The 27,160-nt window shown below is 43.2% G+C and overlaps 1 protein-coding gene across 2 annotated transcripts in view; it reads right to left on the bottom strand.

Annotated features, from left to right (window-relative positions):
- Positions 1 to 27,160, bottom strand: part of DIAPH1 (diaphanous related formin 1) — a 241,251-nt gene that overhangs the window by 188,779 nt on the left and 25,312 nt on the right. The window contains exons 3-7 of one of the 2 annotated variants that reach the window (XM_070746897.1): positions 19,663 to 19,821; positions 18,471 to 18,572; positions 3,879 to 4,009; positions 3,233 to 3,319; positions 1,491 to 1,554 (exon numbers count right to left, since the gene is read on the bottom strand). In XM_070746897.1, coding sequence (XP_070602998.1) covers positions 1,491 to 1,554; positions 3,233 to 3,319; positions 3,879 to 4,009; positions 18,471 to 18,572; positions 19,663 to 19,821 — 543 coding nt within the window. Of the gene's footprint in view, positions 1 to 1,490; positions 1,555 to 3,232; positions 3,351 to 3,878; positions 4,010 to 18,470; positions 18,573 to 19,662; positions 19,822 to 27,160 lie in introns of both variants that reach the window. The other variant, XM_070746898.1, reaches the window with a different exon arrangement.

The raw sequence follows: 27,160 nt of genomic DNA, 5'->3' as shown, positions 1-27,160 counted from the left end.
CTTCTCAAATATATTTATTTTATAGTTCACTCAGCATTCCTTCCTATTTTGTTCTTTTTATGCCTAAATTGTTCTTTGTATTTTTTAAATTTCATATTATTTCAAGTAATGACTCATAATCTCCTCACAAATAACTCTCACAGAAAAACTGATTAGACTTACAATTTTCATTTTTCATTTTTTTTAGTGTTTTCCTGCCAACATTCTGTTCAGGAATGCTTTATGTGAAGTGAAATTGTTTGAATAAACTAGGACAATTTATTTTATTTATTTATTTATTATTTGGATTTGTATGCCGCCCCTCTCCGAAAACTCGGGGCGGCTCACAAGTGAAAAGACAATCCAATACATCCAATTAATTAAAATATTATAAATTTAAGAAAAACCCCTATACTAACATACACACACACAAGCATACCATATATAAATTCAACGTGCCCAGGGGAAGATGTTTAGTTTCCCCATGCCTGACGGCAAAGGTGGGTTTTGAGGAGTTTACAGAAGGCAGGAAGAGTAGGGGCAGTTCTGATCTCCGGGGGGAGTTGGTTCCAGAGAGCTCAAGGATTTTCGCCTATGTGTGGCCACAATTAATTTTGTTGATTTGTAAATTTCTTTAACATTTATATAATGTTAAAGTCTGAAGTCATTATCTCACCCATCCTTACTACTCGTTTTATTATGACCCTTGCTTGTAAACTTAGAGCATCATTTTCTATGCTGATACCCAGTCTGTAATATTGTGTTCCTGATTTCTTCTGTTTTAAGAAACTGATTTTATTTTTTCACCTTCTTTCAGTAAGTGTATTTCTTTTTAATATAACCTAATCTTTCTAGTCTCAATTTTCTTCTTAGAGAGTTCTTCATTCATTTCTGATAAATCCTGAAATTTATCCTTATCTCTTTACTTCTCCTCTCATAATTTATTGTGTACAATTCTAAATTTAGAATTTAAAGTATTATAGAAAGTAGCATTAGCTGTAATTTTCATTCAGATTACCTTTCAGGGTTATATTTTCTGCTCTCTTTATTTAGATTTATATTTCAGGTGGTTGTTAACCCTGGTTTTAAGTATTCACAGCTTGAAAATACAAACCAGACCATGCTTTCAGAGGTAAAGGATTTCATGTATTGGCAGCTTTGAAAGTTTTTTTCTCTATATTTTATAAACATGCAAAATTGTAGACAGACTTTTGCAGGAGTTCACAATGCCATTCTCCAAGATCTTAATATCCACAGTTGTTCAGCTGGAATGAAGTCCTTGTGAATCAAGAATTTTCAGAATTGGTTTGACACTATCTTCTTTTTAGAACTAAGAGAAAGTGATTGGCCCAAGATCACCCACGTAGCTTTTCTGCCTAAGGCAGAACTAATACTTCTAAAAAAGAACATACTTAAATTCCTCCACTTTTGTAATTTTTGCTTTCTACTAATTAAATACAGGAAATACTGTATATTCACAAGTTTCTAAATAGAGATAATAGGGGACTTACTTTGTTGTTCATAAAAGCTTTTAAACATCTAATAATTTCATGTTCAATCCTGAAGTCATATGACCTGGAAATAATAAGAAACAAAATTGAAATAATATTAATTCTACACACAGAATTATCTATTTATACATGCAAGCTTCTATCCCAGAACATTAATAACATTAAAAAAAACACCCAACACCATAAGAAATTATAGCAAAATTATATGAAAATTCAGTAGAGGAGTCAGGGAACAATATGATAGAATAAGAATATTATGCACAAGGTAAATTCCATTATATCCAATCTTATGGATCCATACATCCGTTCATCTTTATCCTACCCAGATATCCTTATTTTCCGCCTTTAATCTTTGTACACCCACATAAAACGCACAATTAAAACATTTTTCCAGCATGCAAATATTATCTTATCCATCCATCCATCCATCTTCAACCTTCCAATCTGTCTACCTACCTACTTATGAAAGCCAGTGTATTTAAAGTCCTGGAGTTGGCACAAAGACCCAGGTTCTAGACCTGCTTTAGGCACAGAAACTCACTTGGTGGCTTTGGGCCAATATTATTATTATTATTTATTATTATTATTTATTAGATTTGTATGCCACCCCTCTCCAGAGACTTAGAGCGGCTCACAACAACAAAACAGTACAAATCCAATGGTTAAAACAATTTAAAACCCTTAATATAAAAAACAATCATGCATCTCATACAAACCATACGTAAAGCAGAAACGGCCCAAGGGAATCAATTTCCCCATGCCTGACGGCAGTGGGTTTTAAGGAGTTTGTGAAAGGCAAGGAGGGTGGGGGCAATCCTAATCTACAGAGGGAGTTGATTCCAGAGGGTCGAGGCCGCCACAGAGAAGGCTCTTCCCCTGGGTCCCGGCAGACGACATTGTTTCGTCGACGGGACCGGGAGAAGGCCAACTCTGTGGGACCTAACTGGTTGCTGGGATTCGTGCGGCAGAGGGCAGTCTCAGAGATATTCTGGTAACTCCCTCTCAGCCCTACACAAGTCAAAAAATATCTCTCTACTTACCAGCACTGGACCAGCATGGTAGATTACAATCCATATAATATGTGTATAATCCATATACAAATGAGGCAGAATGTGTGGTTGTATACACAAATTTATCTAGATGCATATGTGTGTGCAAGTATTTCATCTAGGGGGGTTGTGAGTTAAGCATATTCTATCTAAATTATACTATGCTAAGTTTATTATCTATATAGTTTGCAATATATACATACACAAATCTATCCATGTATAAATGTACCATATTTTTCGGAGAATAAGACACACCTCCCCCCCCCCCCCCCCAAAGAGGCTGAACATGTGGGTGCATCTTATACTCTGAATGTAACTTTTTAGAAGCTTTTTTTCCAGCCCTAAAAAGGTGCTAACAATGTTCCCGGCTTTGCAGGCTTGTTTTCATTGCTACTCCCTTTGAAGAAGTTTTTTTTCAAGCCCTGTCTTTGCAGGTTTGTTTTCATTGCTACTCCCTCCAAAGATTTTTTTCAGCCCTAACCAGAGGATAAAATAACGTGCGGAAGCTGATCAGACTAAAGATGCTAGCCAGATGAATACCTGGTAGGTAGATTATTCCCCCTATTTTCCTCCCCCAAAACTATTGTGCATCTTATACTCCGGTGTATCTTATACTCTGAAAATGTAGTATATAGCTAGATTTTATCATCATTTTAACTCAACTTAAACTATTTTAATTCAAGTGCTACTTACCCAGAAAACTCATCCTTCTCATCATGAAGACCTTTCAATATATCCAGCAGGCAATTCAGACCTTCGGCTCCAAAATTTTGCACCCAGCTGCAATCGTTGTAGAATAAAACATTATTTCCTAAATAAAATAATTACCACTTAATCGTCTCATTGCACCAGAAATTGCATAAAAGTAGTTGTTAACTTACAACCACAATTGGGACTGGAATTTCCATTGTAAAATGTTGTGGTAATAAGTCAATCAGGACCTGATTAAACACATTTTAATGGTCATTAATCAAGTCACCATAGTAGTTAATTAAATCATGCAGTTGTTAAGAAAATCCAGCTTCTCCAATGTGTTTTTATACCAGAAATTGGCGAAAAGGATTGCAAATCACAATCACATGACCACAGACTGCTGCACCCGGTAGTTGGATAAGAATTGCCCAAATTGGGATCATGTGACTGTGGGGGAGGTGTACATTATATGTGTGAATAAAGGTCATAAATCACTTTTACTGAAGCCATCATAACTCTACAGTTATCAAATGAACTGTTGTAAGTTGAGGGGCTAACTGTACATCTGTCTCCAGACATGCATCATGCCCAAATTTTTAAACATTGCAGTATTTAGCAATCAACAAAGTTCTATCTGAACCATTACCTGACAGGATTGTTATTGAGTGATACACGTAAAGACTCCAAACATCCAAGTAGCGGCGCATCTTTAAGACCAGATTTTAATTCCTGAATGTACATAATAGAAGACTTTGAGCTCTCCTTTTGGCTCATGCCCTACAAACAAAAAAATAATGATAAATATAAGTCCATTCTTTCTAAATTAAACATTTCTCAACAGCATAGAATAAAACTCTTTAGTTGATTTTTTTCCTCTAACACTTAACAGATGAATACAACAAAGTTTTCATTTTTTTTTAAAATGATTCAATTGGATATTGTTGAGCTATAGCTAACTATATTCCAGAATTATATTCCTTTTCTGTTTTCTATAATTTGGGGCTACTTATTATTCAGTATTTTAATACTTACTTTCTACTATTTTCTCCATCCTAAAAAGTTTTATTATTATCCACTATACTTCATTTCAAAAATATATTAGAATATAGCAGGCAATACATTGCATGTTTACAACTCACAATAGAAATTTGTACTTAGATTTTCATGTAAAAATATCAGTTTAGGGTTGATTTCAGGAATGTAGAAGAACTGTTGAACCTACCTGAATGGTCTTCTCGATGCCCTGGAAGGAGAGTCCAGTGTGGGTTTAGCTCAAGTCTTATTAGTAAGGACTCAGTTTAAATTAACACAATTAAAGTATTAATTACGTACCGCCCCCTAGCTGCCCCAGGAGCTCAATTTTAAAAAACGAAGGCCAACATATATGTAACAGAATTTATTGAACAACCATAACTCACAACAACCAACTGAACTGCAAGTCAAGAAGCCCATGGTTCAAAGGCTGGGTGGGTTTGGACTCTCCTTCCAGGGCATCGAGAAGACCATTCAGTTAGGTTCAACGGTTCTTGTCCAATGCCTCTGGAAGGAGAGTCCAAGTTGGGATATACCCAAGTTCAATGCTCAAGGGAGGGAGATGCCTGAACCAGGGGCGCCGGAGGCCCACGCACTCTCTGGTGTACTCTCCTCCCAAAAGCGGCCTCAGCTGAGGTGAATGTGTCCAGCTTATAATGTTGTATAAACGTCATTGGCGTAGTCCACGTGACCACCCTACAGATGGACGCCTGCGTGGACCATGAAGACGTGGTGGCTACTCTCCGCGTAGAATGAGCTGTGATCCCACTGGGTGGAGCATGCGAGCGAGCCCTGTAAGCTTCAACAATGCACATCTTAAGCCAATGACTAATTGTTTGTGGAGAAACTTTGAGGCCCAATTTATGCTGAGCAAAGGAAATAAACAGGGCCTCGGTCTTGCGCAGTGAGTTTGTGCGCCTAACGTACATTTTTAGTGCCCTACGGATATCCACTTTGTGCCACTCAACTCTGACGGGTGGTTTCCATGAGCACAGAAATCAGGCAACACTAGTTCTTGTGTTCTGTGAAACCAAATGTTCACCTTGGGGATGAACGTCGGATCCAGGTGCAGGATGACTCTATTTGGATGAAATGTGCATAGATCCGGCCTGACCGAAAGTGCCGCCAACTCGGACACCCGGATAGTAGTGATTGCTACTAAACAGGCAGTCTTGATAGATAGCAGACATAGAGGGATAGTTCTTAATGGCTCAAACGGTGGACCTGTAAGAGCCTGAAGGACTAACGAAAGGTCCCAGGTAGGAAAATGGCAGACCAGAGGGGAGTGTGTGTTGCTAGCTCCCCTTAGGAAATCCCTGATCCACGGGTGGTAGGCCAGGGAGCCCTTGTCCTCCATTTTCACAATAGTTGCAAGGACGGCCACCTGTCTTTTTATCGTGTTTGGAGCCAAGCCCTTGTTCAGTCCTGTTTGGAGAAATTCCAAAATAGGAATTAGTGTCGAATCCTATGGTTGAATTTGCTTGCTGGAACAGAAAGAATTAAAGGCGGACCATGTTGCCTGGTAGATTCTAATTGTTGAAGGGCGTCAGGCTGCTTGCATCGTGGCGATGACTTTTTCTGGCAACTAGTGACCTCTTAATCTGTCCCCCTCAAATGTCAGACGTTTAATTCAATTCAATTCAATTTCTTAGATTTATATGCCGCCCCTCTCCGAAGACTCGGGGCAGCTCACAACGATAAAAATAATATTATAATGGCACAAATCTAATATTAAAAATAACTAAAAATCCTATCATAATTAAAAACCAAACAGCACATATATACCAAACATAAATTATAATGAGCCTGGGGGAAGATGTCTCAAATCCCCCATGCCTGGCGGTATAGGGAGGTCTTAAGTAGTTTACAAAAGGCAAGGAGGGTGGGGGCAGTTCTAATCTCTGGGGGGAATTGGTTCCAGAGGGCCGGGGCCGCCACAGATAAGACTCTTCCCCTGGGGCCCGCCAGACAACATTGTTTAGTTGACGGGACCCGGAGAAGGCCAACTCTGTGGGACCTTATCGGCCGCTGGGATTCGTGCGGTAGCAGGCGGTTCCGGAGGTACTCTGGTCCAATGCCATGTAGGGCTTTAAAGGTCATGACCAACACTTTGAATTGTGACCGGAAACTGATCAGCAGCCAATGCAGGCCACGGAGTGTTGAAGATACATGGGCGAATCTGGGAAGCCCCACGATGGCTCTCGCGGCCAAGTGCCTCCCTTTAAGGAGCCGGAAAGGACCCACTCCCCAAGGAGGCGTTGACAATCTCCTGGACCCAGCTCCGTGTCACCTCTTGACTGGCCGAAACCAACAAAGAGGGACACGGATCCAGTAAACAGGTGGCAGAACTCACACTCCAATGGCCTTGTCCACTTCATCAGGTGTCACCAAGTCAAACTCCTCCCAGACAGATGGACAAAGACGTGCATCTTGCCGCCTTGAGCGCCACTTTGTAAGTCTTAATAAAAGCTCTTACAAGTGTTCGATCGGATTCGGACTTACTCTTCCTCCATCGCTTAACTAGACGTCTCTTCTGGCATTTCAACTCCCGGAGCTCCTCGTTGAACCATGGGGCTCTACGGGGTCTAGTGCCACAGAGAGGTTGGAGTGGCACAATTCGGTCAAGAGCCTACGCAGCAGCCTTGTTCCAGGCCTCAGCAAGAGACACTGCCGAGCTGTGGACAAGCGAATCTGGTAAAACCCCAAGCGCCTTCTGAAAGCCCTCAGGGTCCATCAGGTGTCTGGGGCGGAACCTCCTAATCGGTTCCGCCTCCCTGCGGGGGAGGATTGGAGTCAGGAAATTAAGCCACAGTAGAAAATGGTCTGACCATGACAAAGGCAATGCTTCTAAGCCCCTTAGTCTCAGACCACTATTCAATTGCTCTGAGAGAAATACCATGTCGGGGGGGTGTCCACCCTCGTGAGTCGGACCCTGAACTACTTGAGTCAGGTCCATGGCTGTCATGGTGGCCATGAACTCCTGTGTGCTAATCCAGAGGAACCGCCGAGCGACAGTAGATTGAAGTCCCCCAGGACAATGAGTCCAGGGAACTCCACCACCAACCCGGCCACCACAGCACAGGCAGGGCTGTTGACACGTAGCTGGGAGGTAGGTACGTGAGTAACAAGCCCACCTGAATCCCTAAGTCCAACTTCACAAGGAGTGACTCACAACCCGCAATCTCAGGAGCAACGAGTCTAGGCAGATGGAGGCTCTCCCTGGCTACAATAGCCACTCCTCCCCCCCCTTCCCTGGGGTCGAGGCTGGTGCCATATCTGAAACCCAGCTGGGTATATTTCTGAGAGAGGCACCCCTCCCTCTGGGCCCAGCCAGGTTTCAGTAACACATGCCAGATCGGCCTCCTTATCCAGGATCAAATCCCGGATGAGGAGAGCTTTATTCAAGACCGATCTGGCATTGAGTAGCAGCAGCTTAAGCCCAGGGCCCGGATTACACTCGTCACCAGGATCCCGGGTTGAGCTCACGGGGCCGGAACAAGGGATCGCTTTTAGGCAGCGATCTCTTTTTCCTCCAGAATGGCTCGCCCCGTGACTCCCGCCATATCTACCTCTCCCCAGCACAACCGGAATATTCTGGAACCCCTGAGGTTAAGTGGAACCACTGAGGTTCCGGATGGAAAACCGCCCCCTGGCTGAGGGAGACTTTGTGGTCTGGAATCCTCCAAGAGGGGAGGCTGACAGACCCATGAGATCTGAGAACCACGGACGTTGTGGCCAGTGCGTTGCGACTAATAGGATCTCTGCCTTTCTGCCAGGATTTTGTCGATGACCCTTGGAATGAGGCGTATCGGTGGAAAGGCGTACAACAGTCTCTTGGGCCAAGGCAAGTATAGCGCATTGACCTCTTTGGCCCCTGGCGACAGAAAACGGGAATAGAATCTTGGGAGCTGGGTGTTGTGGTGAGTGGCAAACAGATCCATCACAGGCCTCCCAAACCAGTTTACGATCTCCTGGAACAGCTGCAGAGCTAACCGCCACTCCGCCGGGTCCAACGTCGTCCGACTGAGCCAGTCTGCCTGCGTGTTGTACACCCCTGCTATATGTTCTGCCTTCAGAGATGACAGGTGCAACTCCGCCCAGTTGAACAGGCGCACAGTCTCTTCCATCAGTCTGTGGGACCTTGTCCCTCCCTGATGGTTCAGGTGAGCTCTGGTCGCCACATTGTCCGTACGGACAAGGACATGTTCTCCTCTCAGCAATGGCAAAAAGGTTTGTAGAGCCAGATGAACTGCCTTCTCAGTTCCAGGAAATTGATGTTTACTAGTACTAGATCTTGTGGCTCCCAAAATTCCTGAGTCACATGAGCCCTACATGAGCGCCCCATCCTGTTAGTTTGGCATCTGTTGTGAGGATGGTGTACTCGTGGTGACAAAAAGACGAACCCTGCTGCAGTGCCGGTGACATCCACCATTTTAAGAAATTGCGAACTGTCCCATCTCAGGGGAACCTGTCTGTGAGAATGGCTGATCCTCCTTTTCTGGTAGGGTAGCAGCGCCCATTGTAGAGACCGAATGTGGTACCGTGCCTATGGCACGATATCTATGCACGAGACTAGAGTCCCCAGTAACTTGGACAGGAAGGACGGCAGTATCTTGTGTTGATGCTGGAGCTTGGACACTAGAGTTCAAATGTTGTCCTGTCGTTCTGGAGAGAGATAGACCATCCCGGTGATCCCAATTGCTGTGACACTGGTTGAAAGAAGGGTTTAGCTGGGATTAGCCCCCCCCCCCCCCCCCCGAACTAGAGCCCGAGGGATTCAAGGCTGCCTCCAGTTGCTGTTCCAAAGCCTTGATCTTTTTCTCTGCCTCTGAGTGAAGAGGAGGATTGGGCTGACTTGGTCTTGGCCTTACTGCCAGACGATTTTTCCTTGGCCTTAGAGGATACAGGCAGTGCCTGGTTTTGCTCCCTCCCAACTGAGATCGCTTGGTCAGCCATAGCAACGTCCTCCATTGTCCACTACAAGGGGCAGCCTACTCACAATCCTGTATATAAACTGTCACGAAGGCTCTGCAAAGCTGCTGCTGTGAGGCAAGACAGGCAGAAGAACTATGAGTGAGGGAAGTAATCCGGCCCACACAGCTCCTAGCCCTGTGCCAAGGTCTCACAGGCCTTGAGAGCTCTCAGTTGCTCCAATCCTTTGTTGTTACTGGGCAGAATCCAGCCTGAAACACTATTTGGCGTGTTGCCAGCTTCACGTCAAACAGCTGAGCCTTAGACAAACATTTCGTGCTGCCGGATCCAAAATGGTGGGCGTGACGAGGAAGAGGGAACAAGGGGCCTCTGTCAAGCCCCTGGGACTTGCCCTCACCTCAAGCAGACACTGTGCTGCTGGCCAGATCAGCTGAGAGTTGGTTCTATAAATAGCCTCCAGCTTGTGTCTTCACGCTCTCTGTTGTGGGGGGGGAGAAACAGGACGGCGATTTTAGTGTTCCCCCCCCTGTGCTTGTATCCTTGTGCTGCTGCACCCCTTCAGTGGGGGGCAGACCCCCCCACCGTGGGAGCGACGGGTTAGGTATGGCCACGGAGGCCAGTGACCTGTAGCCCAACTTCTCCTTCTCGGGGCATTACTCAGAAAGAGAAGAGGCCCCATTAGGAGATCGTGGGGGGTGGTGCCCGCGGAGGGCAGAGACCCCAGGCAAAAAACCTTACCTGCAAAGCAAGAAAATACATCAGTAAGCAGAAATATATTAATTTTATTTAAAACAAACCTATCTTTTAAACAAATCACACAGAGGAAAAACTCTGAGTCCCTATTCTTCACCGAGTTTTTTAAAACTGAGCTCCTGGGGCAGCTAGGGGCAGTACCTAATTAGTATGTTAATTATGTTAATTTAAACTCAGTCCCTACCAATAAGACTTGAGCTAAACGTTGGACTCTCCTTCCAGAGGCATTGGAGAATCAGTTATTACGGTTTAATATATACATTTCTTGTCCAGTTTTAAGTTAATTAAACTTAAAATACCTTAGTTTTACGTTAGATCTTTCTTTAATGATGTGCCACTTTTACTTCTTGTCCTGCTCTCAGGTTCTTGGCAAATAGGTTAAAAACCCACTTCTCTTTAACAGCCCTTAACACTAATACTAACCTCTAGTGCTTCTCTTCATTAGATCTAGTTCCTTCAATGATTTATCATATGGTTTAGCCTCTATACCCCTTATATATACCGTTGCTGTGAGCCGCACCAAGTCTACGGAGAGGGGCGGCATATAAATCTAAATAATAATAATAATAATAATAATAATAATAATAATAATAATAATCAGTGTTCCCTCTAACGTGAGTTGTGTGCTATAGCGCAGGAGATTTGAGATGTCTGCCCACGAGTTTCCAATTCCAGCGCAGAGGTCTGACCTCTGCGCTGGAATTGGCAATTAGAATGAGGTGACCAGACCTTGATTATTTGTCCCGACTACAAAATGCGGCATGACTTTAAAACTGACTGGATTGGATTTCCACCCTGGAGAGAAAGAGAAAAAAGACCAACCGGTTCATTTCCCCCCCTCCCTCCGACTCCAAAATGCGGCGTGACTTTAAAACTGACTGGATTGGATTTCCACCCTCAAGAGAAAAGCCCAACCGGCTAATTTTCCCCCTCCCTCCGACTCCAAAATGTGGCGTGATTTTAAAACTGACTGGATTGGATTTCCACCCTTGAGAGAAAGAGAAAAAAGCCCAGCCGGCTAATTTCCCCCCTCCCTCCGACTCCAAAATACAGCATGAGTTTAAAACTGACTGGATTGGATTTCCACCCTGGAGAGAAAGAGAGAAAAGCACAGCTGGCTAATTTCCCCCCTCACTCCGACTCCAAAATGCGGCGTGATTTTAAAATTGACTGGAATGGATTTCCACCGTGGTAAAGGAGTGGGGAAGAAAGAAGGAGAGAAAAGTTTCGCTTTTTCTAATTGGATATTGTATTTTTTAAATTCTCATTGAAGGCATTTGTAATTGCTTCTAAATGATGTTGGTTTTGTTTTTGCAAAAAAGAAATCAAAACAAACTCCTTAGGTGCAAGTCAGCTGAAAGTCCTAGAGAGACTGAAGGTAGATAATTCATTAACAATGAAGACATGTCAAACTGATCTGTGTTTCCTGAACTAAATACTGGATATTGGATACTAGATATAGAAGTTGTTTATGGTTATTCCCAGTTTCTGGAAGTATTGTCTACAAGGTGGGAAGATGTTCCTCTAAAGAGATGTCTCTTGTGGCTTGTTGTCACACTGGAAATTGCCAGCCACAGAGACATTAAGCAATTAAAGACTTAACATGTGTGCCTTTGCTATTAATCACTCCCATATCTACGTCACATCCCACATATCACTTCCGCCCGCTTACGAAAGCACTTCTCTCTTCTCTATTGTTCTTCTCTAGACGCCATGCTTTAAGCTGCTTAGATTATGTGTCTCTCATGGCACTGTTTATTTTCTGTTTTAAAATAAAGGAATGCTTGTTTTGATTTACACTGCTTGAGTCTCATAACTCCGTCGGCCTCCGCCTTTAACACAAAAGGTGACATGGTAGCAAAGGATGGTTTTACTTTAATTAATCAAGGGTCTGGAATGCCAGCAAAAAAGCAGAAATATTTTCCTCTGAATCTACCTCCTTCTAAAACAAACATGCTGACACCGGCAGAAGGCATTCCTACAAAGAGATTTACAACTTCAGCGAACACTGTGCCTGCGGCCGTTCCAATCTTATCTCTGGCTGAAGATAAATCACTTCAAATAGTGAGTAAAAATTACGTTCCTATTATAACTGATAATGTGCAAGAATTAAAATACAGCCAAGCTGTCTCTGATCTTTCTAGCTCTCGTGCAAAGCAAAACGTAATGTTCTCTGAAAAACAGTGTTCTTTGAAGAACCATACAAGCAATGTTAAATTAGCAAGACCGAAAGCAAAATGCTTTGATAAACAACAGGTGTTCCTGGGGGACTCTGAAATGAAAGAAAGTATTTTGACTGATAAGCAAAGCAGGCAGGCAATTTTAAAACGCCATATTGAAGCCAAAGAAAAACATGCCTTCTGTCTAGAAGCAAAGGAGAGAGACTCTCAGATTCCTTTAAGGGGGAGTCAACAGCCCCCCTTAACCACCATAACATCAGATATAAATGTATTGGATTTAAAATCTCTTGCAACTGATTTGCACAGAGACATCAAAGTAGCTCAAGAATATCTCTCAAATCTGTATGTAAACAGAGGATCAACTCCTCTTACAAAGAGTCAGAATAATTTAATTGATTTCTATTGTACTCAAATAACTAAGAAAGAAGAGAAATAAGATCAAATAAGAAGCATGCAATTAATGTATTGTCAAAGGGAAATGTATAATTTATCAGAGGCAAAAAAGATGGAGTCTGCAGAAAAACAGTCTAGCCTTTTGAAAAGTCTTGGTGCAGCAGCGCCTCCCAGTGGCCAAACTGAGAATTTACCCAAGTCAACTTTTTTATTTTCACAAAGTTACTCATCTTCAAGCCAGATCAAAAATGTGCCACCTGGTGGCCAAATTAAGCAACTGCACCAAAATGTTTTTCCAATGCCAGAAGGCTCAGGAGCACCATTCAGTGACCGTTTTAAGCAATTCAGGTCACCAGAAAATTTATATGGCCAGAAAAATGTTGATTTGCGCCAGAAAGATTTCTTTTTAGATTTCCAAATGAACAAAGAAGCTTCAGCAGGACAATTCTACTCTGCAGACAAAGGAAGGTTTGTACCTCAACAGACATTTTTGCAACAAGTACCCCAGCCAAGTTAAGGGGTGCAATTCTCACAGGTACAACCGCCACAAGTTCCTGCTACGCCTGTGCAACCGGCGCAAATTCCACTTCAGCCGGCACAGCCATTATTGGCACCACGTCCTCAACTACAGCAACCGATGCCAGCTGCAGTTCAAAAGCAATTATCTGCCTTACCGCCATTAAAAGAAGAAGTCATTATGGAACGCAGGAGTTCCAGTAACTACAGATCAGCTCAACGAGGTTCCAAAAGTGAATCACGCTCTACAATCAATACCTTGATCCTAAACAACGTTCCTGATTCAAATGATGAGCACAACACAAGATATTTATGGACTTTAGATAGCGGAGCTGCTTTTCACATTATTCACCAAAAAGAACTTTTTACTGAATTACATGAGACCGATATAAAGGAGTTGTACTCAGTCTCAAATCACATATGCAAAGTCGAAGGAACTATCTACATAGATGAATTGGATCAGATGATTCCACGTGTTCTCTACATTCCAAATGCTACAAGCAACACACTTAGTCTTTATCGCCTGAACAAAGACTTGGGCTACAAAGCTATGCTCCTGAACAATGACATCCACATTATTAGAAATGGAACTGTTGTCTCATATGCCATTCCGATTGGTGGTGTTTATTACCTGAAGCCAAATTTTCGTGCACTGGTAGATGTAAGTATAAGCGTTCCAAACCATGAATGCGCAGGCCCAGAGAGAAAACCTGCTGCTACTATAGAAACAGAGGCTCATAAAGCCAATGAATTCCAAGGTGTTCCGCATAATGTTGCAAATGCTAAACCTGTACTAACTAACAAATATTTTCATTCCAGGTGCATTCACCATTGGCACCGTCGTTTGGGCCATGCTTCATATGATGTCTTATCCAAGATGCCTGAATTCGTAAATGGTTTCAAAGTCGATAGTAATTGCCCAATTTACTTGGACTGTTTTGTTTGCAACAAATCCAAATCCAAAGCTGCGCCCATTGCTAAGCATGCCCTATGTTTGTCTTCACGCATTTTCGATTTGGTCCATAATGACATTGTCGGTCCATTTCGGCCTACTAGGGGTAACAGTAAGTATTTCTTAACAATTGTTGATATTTATTTATTTATTATTTATTTATTACTTAGATTTGTATGCCGCCCCTCTCCGAAGAAATATATTAATTGATGCATTGGTGTTCGGATAGATTTTCATAGTATTATTAGATTACTATAATACTATGATAAATATTTAATAAATGAAGATTTTAAAGCATGGATTTATTAATACTTGTGTTTTTGGTTTTTCTGGTTGTTTTAGTTTTAATTGTAATAGATTTTGGTTTGGTTTTATTATTATTTTCTTTTAATAAAAAAGAAGGGAATTTTTTTTCCTAATTAGGAAAAAGTTGTATAAGGGTTTTTTGTTTCTTTTAAGAAGAATGTATAAAAAGGAGGAGTAGGCATGATGGCCTATCTGGATTTATAAGAGGATAATGATATTAATTGAAATATAAAATAACAGAATAACATGGTGGGAAGGGACCTTATTGTGCCCTGGGACTGAGCCCCAAATAATTATGCAATAAGGTGTCTTGGGTGACATCTGTGAAAAAAAATCAGGCGCTCAGGCATGAAAATTTATTTATTTATTATTTATTTATTTATTTATTTATTTATTTATTTATTTATTTATTTAGACTTCTATGCCCCAAAGGGACTGTCGCTCAGACACTATACTTTTCCGCCCACATCGGGAAAAAATTAGAGGGAACATTGATAATAATATAGGGAGTCTTCGAGTTATGAATGTAATGGTGCTTGCCCATTCCATTCATAACAGGAGGATTCGTGGGAGTGAATCTCATACCTTGAAGGTGATCACTCTCTCCTTTCACCCATACCTCTGCTAATCAAATGAGAGCCTCATAACGTGCACATAAGGTATCTCAGGGTGGGGAAGGCCATGGGGGGGGGGCTTAGTATTGGAACAGGCCATCCAAGGCCTCCCCCAACCCACTGAAATAGCTCATGCTCCCCACAATTGTTTCTCTCCCTGCTCCCCAAATCTGCCATGCCGGGTCATTTACCTTGTGAAGATGTCTCTACTCCAGTGTTTCTTGTTTCTTTGCCTGTTCCCAGCCAGCAGCAAGAGCAGAGAGAGAGGACAAGCCCAATCTGCTCACATTCTCTGATCACTGAACCTGCCTGTTACCTCTGAAGCAGCGAGCAGTCTCGGTGACTCTCCTTCCAGGCTCCATGCAGAAAACCATTTGCACAAAGTGAGGCTTGGGGGCAGCGACCTCTCATTGCTCCGTGCACCAAAATTAGCTTGCAACCACTTTTCCCACAGAGATTGGAACCTTGTAGATGCCCCAATCTTATGGGACATTGGGCACGCATTCTCTGCAAAAGTGGAACTCATGTGAGACAATGCATCCCAGACATTTCCAATCTTTGTCTGGGTGAAAAGAGTTTGGGGATGTTGGAAACGGAGCAAATTGCTCCATTCAAACACTTGGTGCCCTCATGGAGTCTGGAAACTTGTCTGCATGGAAATGGGGCACTTGAAAATTGACCTTCTCTTCAGCAGAGAAAAGGCCTGGCCAGGCAAAAATAGAGCTCTGGAGCGATGCACACTCTCTCTGGGGGGCCCTTCTTGGCAGCAAAGGCTTTTTGCAAAGATGGCAAAAGGCTTTGCAGAGGAAAAGCTTCGATGTTTCAGGCCTTCCTGCCATTTGCAAAGCCTTTTGCTTCAGGTCTCATCCAGGCCTCAGTTTACAGAGAACAGAGGCCTAAAGTACAGTGAGATCATGTGAGATCAATAGCATGGGTTTTCGCACTACTGATCTAGTGTGATCTTGCAGTACTGTAGGCCTCCATTCTCTGCATATTCACCAAAGGCCTGAAGTGCTAAAACAGGCCAAGAAAGCAAAGGCTCTCTAGAGCTTCACAGGTTAGTATCCACAGGCCTAATGCCTATGGAAATCTGGCACAGCGGGAGGGAGGTGGGGAATAGACAGGGTAAATGTTGCAGAGCTTCTGCAGTCATTCATAAGAACGAATAACTACCGTGGTGATGCAACATTCATAGTTTTGCGACTTGTTTGCAAACGCTAGGAGGCACATATAGTTTAACTTCAAACATTTGCTAAGAGAACACTCGTACCGCAGGGATTACCTATAACTTTTGGTGCTCTTCTCTTCCTTCTCTTTCTAGGATCTCAATATCTTTTTTTGTATCATGACCAGTATTGGATGCAGTATTCAAATTTGGTCCTACCAGTGCAGCATGAGGTGGTACTCCTACTTTACTTGATCTTGATACTATCCCTCTGTTGAGGCAGCCTAAGACGGTGTTGACTTTTTTGACAGCTGCAGCACACTGCTGACTCATTTACTTACTTACTTACTCACTCACTCACTCACTCACTCACTCACTCACTCACTCACTCAACTTCTATGCCGCCCAATCAGGGCAGCTTACAACATAATAACAATACAAAAAGATACAGCAATAAAAAAGAAGTAGAATATAAGCTCTAAAAAAACTAACCCCAGTAAAACCCATTTATATAAAAACCAATCAAATCTTATGCATGCACACCATTCAAAAAATAAAATTTGGCCATGAAAGATGGACAATTCATGGTCCCCAGGCCTGCCTGCAAAGCCAGGTCTTTGTGGCCTTGCGAAAGGCCAGTAGGGTAGGAGCAGTGCAGACAATGGAGGATACCCTGTTTCCCCGAAAATAAGTCACCCCCCGAAAGTAAGACATAGGAGAGATTTCATAGAATTGCCTAGGAGACCTTTCGTTTTGCAACATTCCTGAACAGAACATATATAACACTGCTGTCCATAAATTGCATCCCCAAACGCTGCATCATTTAGTTTTAAAACACATCCAATACGCATCCAACATGCGGCTGCGGGTTTGGATGCATTTTTGCTGCAGCAGGATACAGGATACAATTAATTGGGGGAAAAATAAAACATCCCCTGAAAGTAAGACGTAGCACATCTTTGGGAGCAAAAATTAATATAAGACGCTGTCTTATTTTCGGGGAAACACAGTAGTTGGTTCCATAGAGCCGGGGCAGCCACAGAGAAAGCCCTCCCCTACATTGTTTAGTCGACGGGACCTCAAGGAGGCCAACTCTGTGAGCTCTTATTGGTCTCTGGGAGGTATGCAGCAGGAGACGGTCCCGTAAATAGTCTGGCCCTGAGCCATGTAGGGCTTTATAGGTAATAACCAACACCTTGAATTGTACCCGGAGACTAATAGGAAGCCAGTGCAGCTCGCGGAGCAAAGGTGTTATATGGGTGTACCGAGGTACACCCATAACAGCTCTCACGGCTGCATTCTGGACTATTTGCAGTCTCCGAACACTTTTCAAGGATAGCCCCATGTAGAGCGCATTGCAATAATCAAGACAAGAGGTGATGAGGGCCTGAGTGACTGTGCGGAGAACCTCCTGGTCCAAGTAGGCCCGCAACTGGTGTACCAGGCGAACCTGGGCAAAGGTCCCCCTGGCCACAGCCCAAATGTGATGGTCAAAACTCAGCTGTGGGTCCAGGAGGACACTCAAGTTGCGGACCCTATCTGAGAGGGACAATATCCCCCCCCCCACGAGCAATGGACAGACAGATCGAAAAGTCCTTAGGAGGGAAAGCCCACAGCCACTCGGACTTGTCTGGGTTGAGTCTGAGCCTGTTGGCCCCCATCCAGATCCTCACAGCTTCCAGGCACCACCACATCACATCCACTGCTTCATTCATACTTAAATGGTAGTCTGCTAAGACACCTAGATTCCTCTCAGAGTTACATTGACACAGGTATCATCTATTCTATACCTATGCATTTGGGGTTTTTTTCTCCTCTGTAGGGGATCTTACCTTTTTCACAACTAAAGTGCATTTTCTTGGATAAGGGCCAGTATTCAAATCAAGATCCTTCTGAACCTTGAATCTATCTTCTAAAGCGTTAGCTGTTCCCCTCAGCTTGTTGTCTGCAAAGTTGATAAGTTTCCCTTCTATCCTCTCATCTAGATCATTTATGAATAGGTTGAAGATGACTGCCGTCAAGACAAAACTTTGACATATCCCACTGCTGGCTTCCATTGGATAGATGTAGTTGGAATTTATTTTTGGTAGTACTGTCTATTCCACATTTTTCTATCTTACCAAGTAGGCTATAGTCTACTTTGTCAAATGCCTTAATGAAGTCTAAGCATTCCCCATATCCACTAATTGAATCACCTTGTCAAAAAAGGCAGTAACATTTCTCTGGTATATTGTTTTTAACAAATCCATGCCTGCTTCTAGTAATCTTTTTGCTATTTTCTCCATGCTCACAAATGTGCTGCTTGATTATCTTTATCAGTTTCACTTATCCTGCAACTTAAATCAAGCAAACCCTAGAAGTATTCTATAAATTCGACTACAACCCAAGAACTCACAGCTTTGGAAGTATGCAGGTACTGAGACACCATTTCTCTCTTGATACTAATGTCTTTCTCCCTTAGAGGCTGCTGCTTTTCCTCATTTAGATTCATATCCACCTATCAAAGAAAGCATAAAAATAGTCACAGAATTATCAAATTAGGAGGTATCTAGGAAATCATCATCTATCCATATGTACACTGCAGGATTGATTCCCTATGTGATTTCTACTAGATCAGGGGTAGGCAAAGTTGGCTCTTCTATGACTTGTGGACTTCAGTTTCCAGAATTCCTATGCCAATCATGCTAGTTCAGGAATTCTGGGAGTTGAAGTCTACATGTCATAGAAGAGCCAACTTTGCCTACCTCTATAGTAGATGATTGTCCAGTCATATAAAGCTGAATTCTTTTGACAAAATTACACGTAACAATACTTAATTTCTCCCAAATGAATTCTGGTTTTAGGATTTTTGTTTACTAGCTGTAGTAGAAAAACAAATCAAAGTCTTCCTTACCAGAGCAGAAAGAGAATTTTTCACATAACAGAAATCACACATTCATTTCAGCATATCTACAAGCATAGGAAAATTTTAGCTTTGTTATTCTCAAGATATACTGTATTTTTTGGAGTATAAGATGCATCTTTTTCCCCTCTAAAAGAGGGTGAAAATGTTGGTGCATCTTATACACCAAATACCACCAATTTTGGCCTCCTGAAGCCCTGCCCCACATCCCATTTTTACAAAAATTGGCCTGGGGGCTGGGGGAAGGGGGAAATGCCATTGGGGGGGGGGAATCAGGCAGTTTTTCAGAAAAACAAGGACACTTTTGCCTTTCCCCATTCCCTAGAAGCACTCTACAGGCGTCCCAAACCCTATGCACCCTGTTTTTTGCAAAAATGGGTGGAAAAGATGCCCTTTTTTTGCAAAAAAAAAATCCTGGTTCACAGAGAGTTTGGGAGGCCTGCAGATTGCTTCTGGGGGCTGAGGAAAGGCAACACCCCTTTTTTTTAAAAAAAAAAAAAAGGGAGAAAAATGGGCCCGTTTTTGCTATAACCAGGGCACACAGAGAGTTGATACAGAGTGCTCCTGGGGTCCAGGGAGGACAAAACCTTTTTCCCCCCTTACTTACCTCTTTAAAATCTTGGTGCGTCTTTTACACTGGTGTGTCTTATGGTATGAAAAATACAGTAATTGTAATGGTACTTACCAACATCTGCTCAAAGAGAACCAGCACATCTTCATCAGAGATATCCTGCAATGTCTGACCTGACCCAGAAATATCTGAGTATGAAGTAGATGAATTCCTATATGTTGTATTGGGTTTTTCTTTCTCCTTCTTTATCCTCATACTGGTGAACCTCTCAAGCTATATAAAATATAAAATTAACATTGGTCTTCTTTTCCATTACATTTTAAACTTTGCAACTTTCTTAATTATAATGTATGAGTACTTTGGCAATATATTGGAAAAATCAAAATCAATGTCCTTTTAAATCTCTTTGTGCAATTCTAATTACCAGGGCTGTCTGTGCAAAGCTTCTGGAGAGGCTTTCACCAAAGTTTCAACTGAATCATTCCATTAAAAGAGACTGCACATCAAAATAGAGATTCACTTTTAAGTATGGAATCAAATGTCTACAAAATGCTCTACAAAATAGATTGCTTTTCTGCTGCCGGTATACATCCACCCACATACACACTGTTGCAAATACAATTCCAAATAGAGGCCAGTGAGAAGATTAAATGCAAAATGGCTAATGAATTATCTGTCTCTGAAATTTCACCCAATTTAATGAGCTGTTATTTTGTTATACTATTAAATCAACTCTTTGTGGTTGGCAAAGCTAACATTGCTTTGAACTGTATTTACTTTTTTACCTCTCAGTATCTCCGATGTGGCCATTCCAAACCTTAACTCATTGTCCCTTGTGACAATAAAATAATATTAATTTAATCCATTTTTTAATTAAATTATTGGGAGTCTTTTAATTGATGGATAATTGGGGTGAGTGTAATGATATGTTTGGAATGAATGATTGGAATGGGAGGGATGGGTGGGGTGGGTTTATGGTATGGATGAGGTGGATGGGAATGGTATGAATGATATATTTGGCCCATCTGACATTGAAGAGGCAGGAGGGGAGGGGACACCTATCTCTGGGGTGGCAGAGGGTCAGAAAATTCCAGTCTTGCTGGGGAGAAGCAGATATAGCGGGAGTCACGGAGCTAGCCGTTCCAAGGGAAGGAGGGATCGCTGCTTAATAGCGATACCATGTTCCGGCTCCGTGAGCTCAACCAAAGACACTAGTGATGAGTGTAATTCTGGCCCTGGACACAGGCTACTGCTACTCAATGTCAGGTTGGTGGTAAATAAAGCTCTCGTAATCTGGGATATGATCCTGGATGAGGAGGCCGACCTGGCATGTGTGACTGAAACCTGGCTGGGCCCGGAGGAAGGAGTTCCTCTCTCTGAAATCTGCCCAGCCGGGTTTCAGGTATGGCATCAGCCTCGACCCCAGGGAAGGGGGAGAGGAGTGGCTATCATAGCCAGGGAGAGCCTTTGCCTAGGTAGACTCGTTGCTCCAGAGATTGCGGGTTGTGAGTCCCTCCTGGTGAAGTTGGACATAGGGGTTCAGGTGGGCTTGTTGCTCACGTATCTGCCTCCCAGCTACGTGTCAAAAGCCCTGCCTGTGCTGCTCGAGGAGGTAGCCGGGCTGGCGATAGGGTTCCCCAGACTTATTGTCTTTAACCTACCGTTGCTCGGTGAAACCTCTGGGCTAGCGCAGGAGTTCATGGCCACCATGATAGCCATGGATCTGACTCAAGTAGTACAGGGTCCGACTCACAAGGGGGGGGGCACGCACCCGACATGGTTTTCCTCTCTGAGCAATTGAGTAATGGTCTGAGACTAAGGGGCTTAGAAGTGTTGCGTTTGTCATGGTCAGACCATTTTCTACTGCGGCTTGACCTCCTGGCTTCAATGCGCCCACGCAGGGAAGCGGAACCGATTACGTGTTTCCGCCCCAGTCACCTGATGGACCCAGAGGGCTTTCAAAGGGCACTTGGGGTTATTCCAGATGCACTCATCCACAGTTCGGCAGTCTCTTGCCGCGGCCTGGAATAAGGCTGCAACGGAGGCTCTTGACCAGATTGCGCTGTTGTGACTTCTCTGTGGCACTAGACCCCGGAGAGCTCCTTGGTTTACGGAGGAACTCCAGGACTTGAAACGCCAGAAGAGACATCTAGAGAAGCGATGGAGGAAGAGTAAGTCTGAATCCGACCGAACACTTGTAACAGCTCATATTAAGACTTACAAAGTGGCACTCAAGGTGGCAAGATGCGCATATCATGCCGCCTTGATTGCATCAATGGAATCTCGCCCGGCCGCTCTGTATAGGGTGACCCGCTCCCTTCTTAACCAGGGGGGAGTTGGGTAGCCCTTGCAGAGCAGTGCCGAGGATTTTAACACATTTTTTGCTGATAAAGTCACTTGGATCCGGCCGGACCTCGACTCCGATTGGATAACAGAGTCGACTGACAATGAGTCAGTCGAGGTGACTGGGGCCCGTACTTGTCCATCCATCTGGGAAGAGTTTGATCTGGTGGCACCTGATGAAGTGGACAAGGCCATTGGAGCTGTGAGTTCCGCCACCTGTTTCCTGGATCCGTGTCCCTCCTGGCTAGTTTCGGTCAGCAGGGAAGTGACATGGAGCTGGGTCCAGGAGATTGTCAATGCTTCTTTGGGGAGGGGGTTCTTCCCGGCTCCGGTACAAAGAGGCACTTGTGCGCCCCCTCCTCAAGAAGCCTTCCCTGGACCCAGCCATTCTCAACAACTATCGTCCAATCTCCAACCTTCCCTTTATGGGGAAGGTTGTTGAGAAGGTGGTGGTGCTCCAGCTCCAGCGGTCCTTGGAAGAAGCCAATTATCTAGGCCCTCAACAGTCGGGTTTCAGGCCCGGCTACAGCACAGAAACTCCTTTGGTTGCGTTGATGGATGATCTCTGGCGGGCCCGGGAGAGGGATTTATCCCCTTTCCTGGTGCTTCTTGACCTCTAAGCGGCTTTCGATACCATCGACCATGGTATCCTTCTGTGCCAGCTGGAGGGGTTGGGAGTGGGAGGCACTGTTCTCCAGTTGTTCTCCTCCTACCTCTCCGGTCAGTCGCAGTCGACCTCTAGGTCTCTTCCTTGTGGGGTGTCTCAGGGGTCGGTCCTCTCCCCCCTACTATTTAATATCTACATGAAACCGCTGGGCGAGATCATCCAGGAGCATGGGGTGAGGTATCATCAGTACGCTGATGATACCCAGCTGTACATCTCTACCCCATGTCTACTCAACAAAGCAGTGGAAGTGATGTGCCGGTACCTGGAGACTGTTAGTGTCTGGTTAGACTCAAACTCAACCCGGATAAGATGGAGTGGCTGTGGGTTTTGCCTCCCAAGGACAATTCCATCTGTCCATCCATTACCCTGGGGGGGGGGATTATTGACCCCCTCAGAGAGGGTCTGCAACTTGGGCATCCTCCTCGACCCACAGCTTACATTAGAGAACCATCTTTCATCACCTCGAGGTTCGACTACTGTAATGCTCTCTACATGGGGCTACCTTTGAAGAGTGTTTGGAAACTTCAGATCACGCAGAATACAGCTGCGAGAGCAATCATGGGCTTCCCTAGGTATTCCCATGTTACACCAACACTCCGCAGAGTGCATTGGTTGCCGATCAGTTTCCGGTCACAATTCAAAGTGTTGGTTATGACCTATAAAGCCCTTCATGGCATCAGACCAGAATACCTCCGGGACCGCCTTCTGCCGTACGAATTCCAGTGACTAGTCAGGTCCATAGAGTTGGCCTTCTCCAGGTCACGTCAATGAAACAATGTCAGTTGGCGGGACCCAGGAGAAGAGCCTTCTCTATGGTGGCCCCGACCCTCTGGAATCAACTCCCCCCAGAGATTAGAACTGCCCCACCCTCCTTGCCTTTCGCAAACTTCTCAAAACTCAATTCTGTTGTCAGGCATGGGGAAATTGATTCCCCTGGGCCGTTCCGCTTTATGTATGGTCTGTATGAGATGTATGATTGTTTTTTATATTAAGGGTCTTAAATCTGTTTTAATTTTTAGATTTGTATTGTTACTTGTTGTAAGCCACTCCGAGTCTCAGGAGAGGGGTGGAATCAAATCAAATCAAATCAAATCAAATCAATAATGTTACAATTCCATCTGGGCTCAAAATAGAGGATCGATTTAAGGAAACTCAATATGCACTCTTGGGTCAAACTCTCTGTTAGGGAAGATTTAAATTTTATGAAAATGATTGAACAAGCGCATAACAAAGAAACTATCCCGAGCATTAGCATGAGTTTCAAAGAATAAACATATGATTAAAGTACTGCTTTTTGCATTATTCTTTTGCTAACACAGAAACATAGAAACATAGAAGATTGACGGCAGAAAAAGACCTCATGGTCCATCTAGTCTGGCTTATACTATTTCCTATATTTTATCTTAGGATGGATATATGTTTATCCCAGGCATGTTTAAATTCAGTTACTGTGGATTTACCAACCACATCTTGTAACCATGATCTGCTTAGAATACTCGCCATTAACAACAACCCTCTGATATCTACGCTTCAGCCAACTGCAAATCCACTGAACTATCCAGGGATTAAGTCCAATCTTCACTAACGTATCTATCAGCTCTTTATGTGGAACCGTATCAAAGACTTTGCTGAAGTCCAGATAGGCAATATCCATGGCACCACCTTCATCCAACACCTTTGTGACATAGTCAAAGAAATCAATTAGATTAGCCTGACTCGATTTGCCCTCAGTAAACCATGCTGGTTTGGATCCAATAAGTTATTTGTTTTTAGGTGCTGATTTATCCTCTTTTTGAGTAGAGTCTCCATCATTTTAACTATAACTGATGTCAAGCTAATTGGCCTGTAGTTACTAGCTTCTTCTCTACTCCCCTTCTTGTGGATAGGCACAACACTGGCCATTTGCCAATCATCAGGAACATCTCCTATTAAAAGGGATGGGTTAAACAAATCAGTCAGGGGGGCTAGCAATCACATATCTGAGTTCTTTAAGAACTCTGGGGTGGATGCCATCTGGACCCATTGCCTTATTTGTCTTTAATCATTCAAGTTCTTTTAAGACATTGCCCTCTGAGATCACTGGAGCTGAATCCCTACAGCTGGAAGCAATATATGTATTATTCCCGGTACTAAGCTTTGTGATGCTGCAGTTTTTCTTCTTCCTATCACTAATATATCTGAAAAAGGTTTTATCCCCCTTCTTCACAGATTTGGCAATTTCTTCCTCTTTTGAGGCTTTAGCAGCATATATTATCTGTTTCACCTCCTTCTGTCTCATTTTATACACCTCTCTGTCAGCTATACTTCCAGCCTCTTTATACCTCTTTATAGACAGACATTTTTCATTGACTATAGACCTTACATCATTACTAAATCATAGCGGTTTCTTCTTCTTTTTATCTTTAGTTATTTGCCTTACATACAGTCCAGTGTCTTTTAAGATGGCATTTTTAAATACAGTTCACTGGGTGCTTGCTCCCGCCGTTTTATCCCTGCCCTTTAATTCATTATTTAAATATTCCCCCATTTTATTGAAATTTGTTTTTCTGAAATCCAATACTTTGGTTGTAGTATAGGATTGCTCACAATCAGTTTTTACATTTAACCACAAACATAGGTGATCCACTGCAACCTATGTTTTCTCCCACCTTAACCTCTGAAACCCAGTTCCCATTCGTAAAAACGAAATCTAGAATATTCTCCCCTCTAGTTGGTGTCTTAACCAGCTGTGCCAGAGCTGCTCCTGTAAGAGCCTCTACTATGTTCTTACTTTTGCTGATAAGGGCACTAGGGGTATTCCAGTTAACATCAGGCATGTTGAAATCACCCATAATCACAATATCTCCCTTTACTGCCATTTGGGTAATTTCATCCACCATCTTGTTGTCATACTCCTCAGATTGCCCTGGAGGCCTATAGATCTCCCCAAATCTAATGACAGAACCCTCTTTAGTTTGCATGCAAACCCAGAGAGTCTCCAGCTCTCCTTTATCCCCCTTCTTTACAGATTTGGCAATTTCTTCCTCTTTTGAGGCTTTAGCAGCATATATTATCTGTTTCGCCTCCCTCTGTCTCATTTTATACACCGATCTATCAGCTATAATTCCAGACTCTTTATACCTCCTATGGGCAGGCTTTTTTTCATTGACTATAGCCCCATTGCATTAAAATTTGTTTTTCCTGAAATCCAATACTTTGGTTGTAGTATAGGATTGCTCACAATCAGTTTTTACATCAAACCACAAACATAGATGGTCACTGCAACCTAAATTTTCTCCCACCTTTACCTCTGAAACCCAATTCCCATTCGTAAAGACTAAATCTAGAATATTCTCCCCTCTAGTTGGTGTCTTAACCAGCTGTGCCAGAGCTGCTCCTGTAAAGGCCTCTACTATATTCTTACTTTTGCATGTAAGGGCACTGTGGATATTCCAGTCAACATCAGGCATGTTGAAATCACCCATAACCATTATTAGTTTGCCCCTTATCATCAACAATTACATTTATTTTATTTGCAACTCCCTTTTCATAAGCTTCCAGAAACTGATTTATCATCATTGGTCAGGGACAGAAATAATCCACATCAGTTACATCTCTGTCCCCTTTACCTAGTTTAAATTCCTGTCCAAAAAAGTTCTGAACTCCTCACTGAGCACCAAGGTACCTCTGTATGATGGATGCAAACCAACCCTCTCAAACAACTCCCTATTAGACCACCTACTGACATCATGACTTACATAGCCAAAACTTTCAGCTTTACACCACTGCCTTAACCACACATTAAACTCTCTGATACAAGTTGTTTTATCCTCCTGGCCACAAACCGGTAACACCTCTGAGAAAGTCGCTGAATCAGTTATTTTGCCCAGCTCCACACTTAGACATTGGAAATCTCTTTTTACTACATTAACATTTCTCTGGGACAAATCATTTGTGCCAAGATGCATCACCACATCAATGTTTTTACCTTTACTCACAGCCTTGACAATATTTGTAATCCGCCACCTGTCCCTGCTGGCAGTGGCCCCTGGAAGACACCTCATCAGCTTCACCACATCCTTACTCTGTCCGAAATCAACACCTCTAACAGTCGAGTCACCCACAAGAAAATGTGTCCTCTTTTTATTTCTACTAACTGCACTTGATGGTTTGGTGACACTCTGCACCTCACTTACAACAACTTTCCCTTGGAACATCCCCTCATTCTCCGCCTGAGGGGCCTCGCTAATATCTACAACATCCTTATCATTTAAATCCGCAAGAACTTTATAGTAATTTGATACAGAGAGACCCAAATTGCTATGTTTTTGTTCCATTGCACATAATCTTCCTGAACCCTCAGGGGGTGTTGTGGAAGTGGAGGTTGCACACATGGCTGCATCACAGCACGTGGCTGGGCAATCTTTCCACTTCTGACTGCAAGCTACAAACTAAGGACTGCAATCTAGAGATCTCGCCATATAAACTAGATGTCCTTATGCAAAGAGGGCAGCACCCCAAGTTCCACAAGGTACTACGGAACACAACAGCCAAAAAGTGTTACACTGCACCAAGCCAGACATCTTAACAATTTATTGAAATACAAGTACTTAGCAAGAAAAT

Source organism: Erythrolamprus reginae, chromosome 3 (genome assembly GCF_031021105.1).
Source record: "Erythrolamprus reginae isolate rEryReg1 chromosome 3, rEryReg1.hap1, whole genome shotgun sequence".
Taxonomy (NCBI): domain Eukaryota; kingdom Metazoa; phylum Chordata; class Lepidosauria; order Squamata; family Dipsadidae; genus Erythrolamprus; species Erythrolamprus reginae.
The sequence above is the reverse complement of the archived record's forward strand: the minus strand, read 5'-3'. Positions and strand labels throughout refer to the sequence as shown.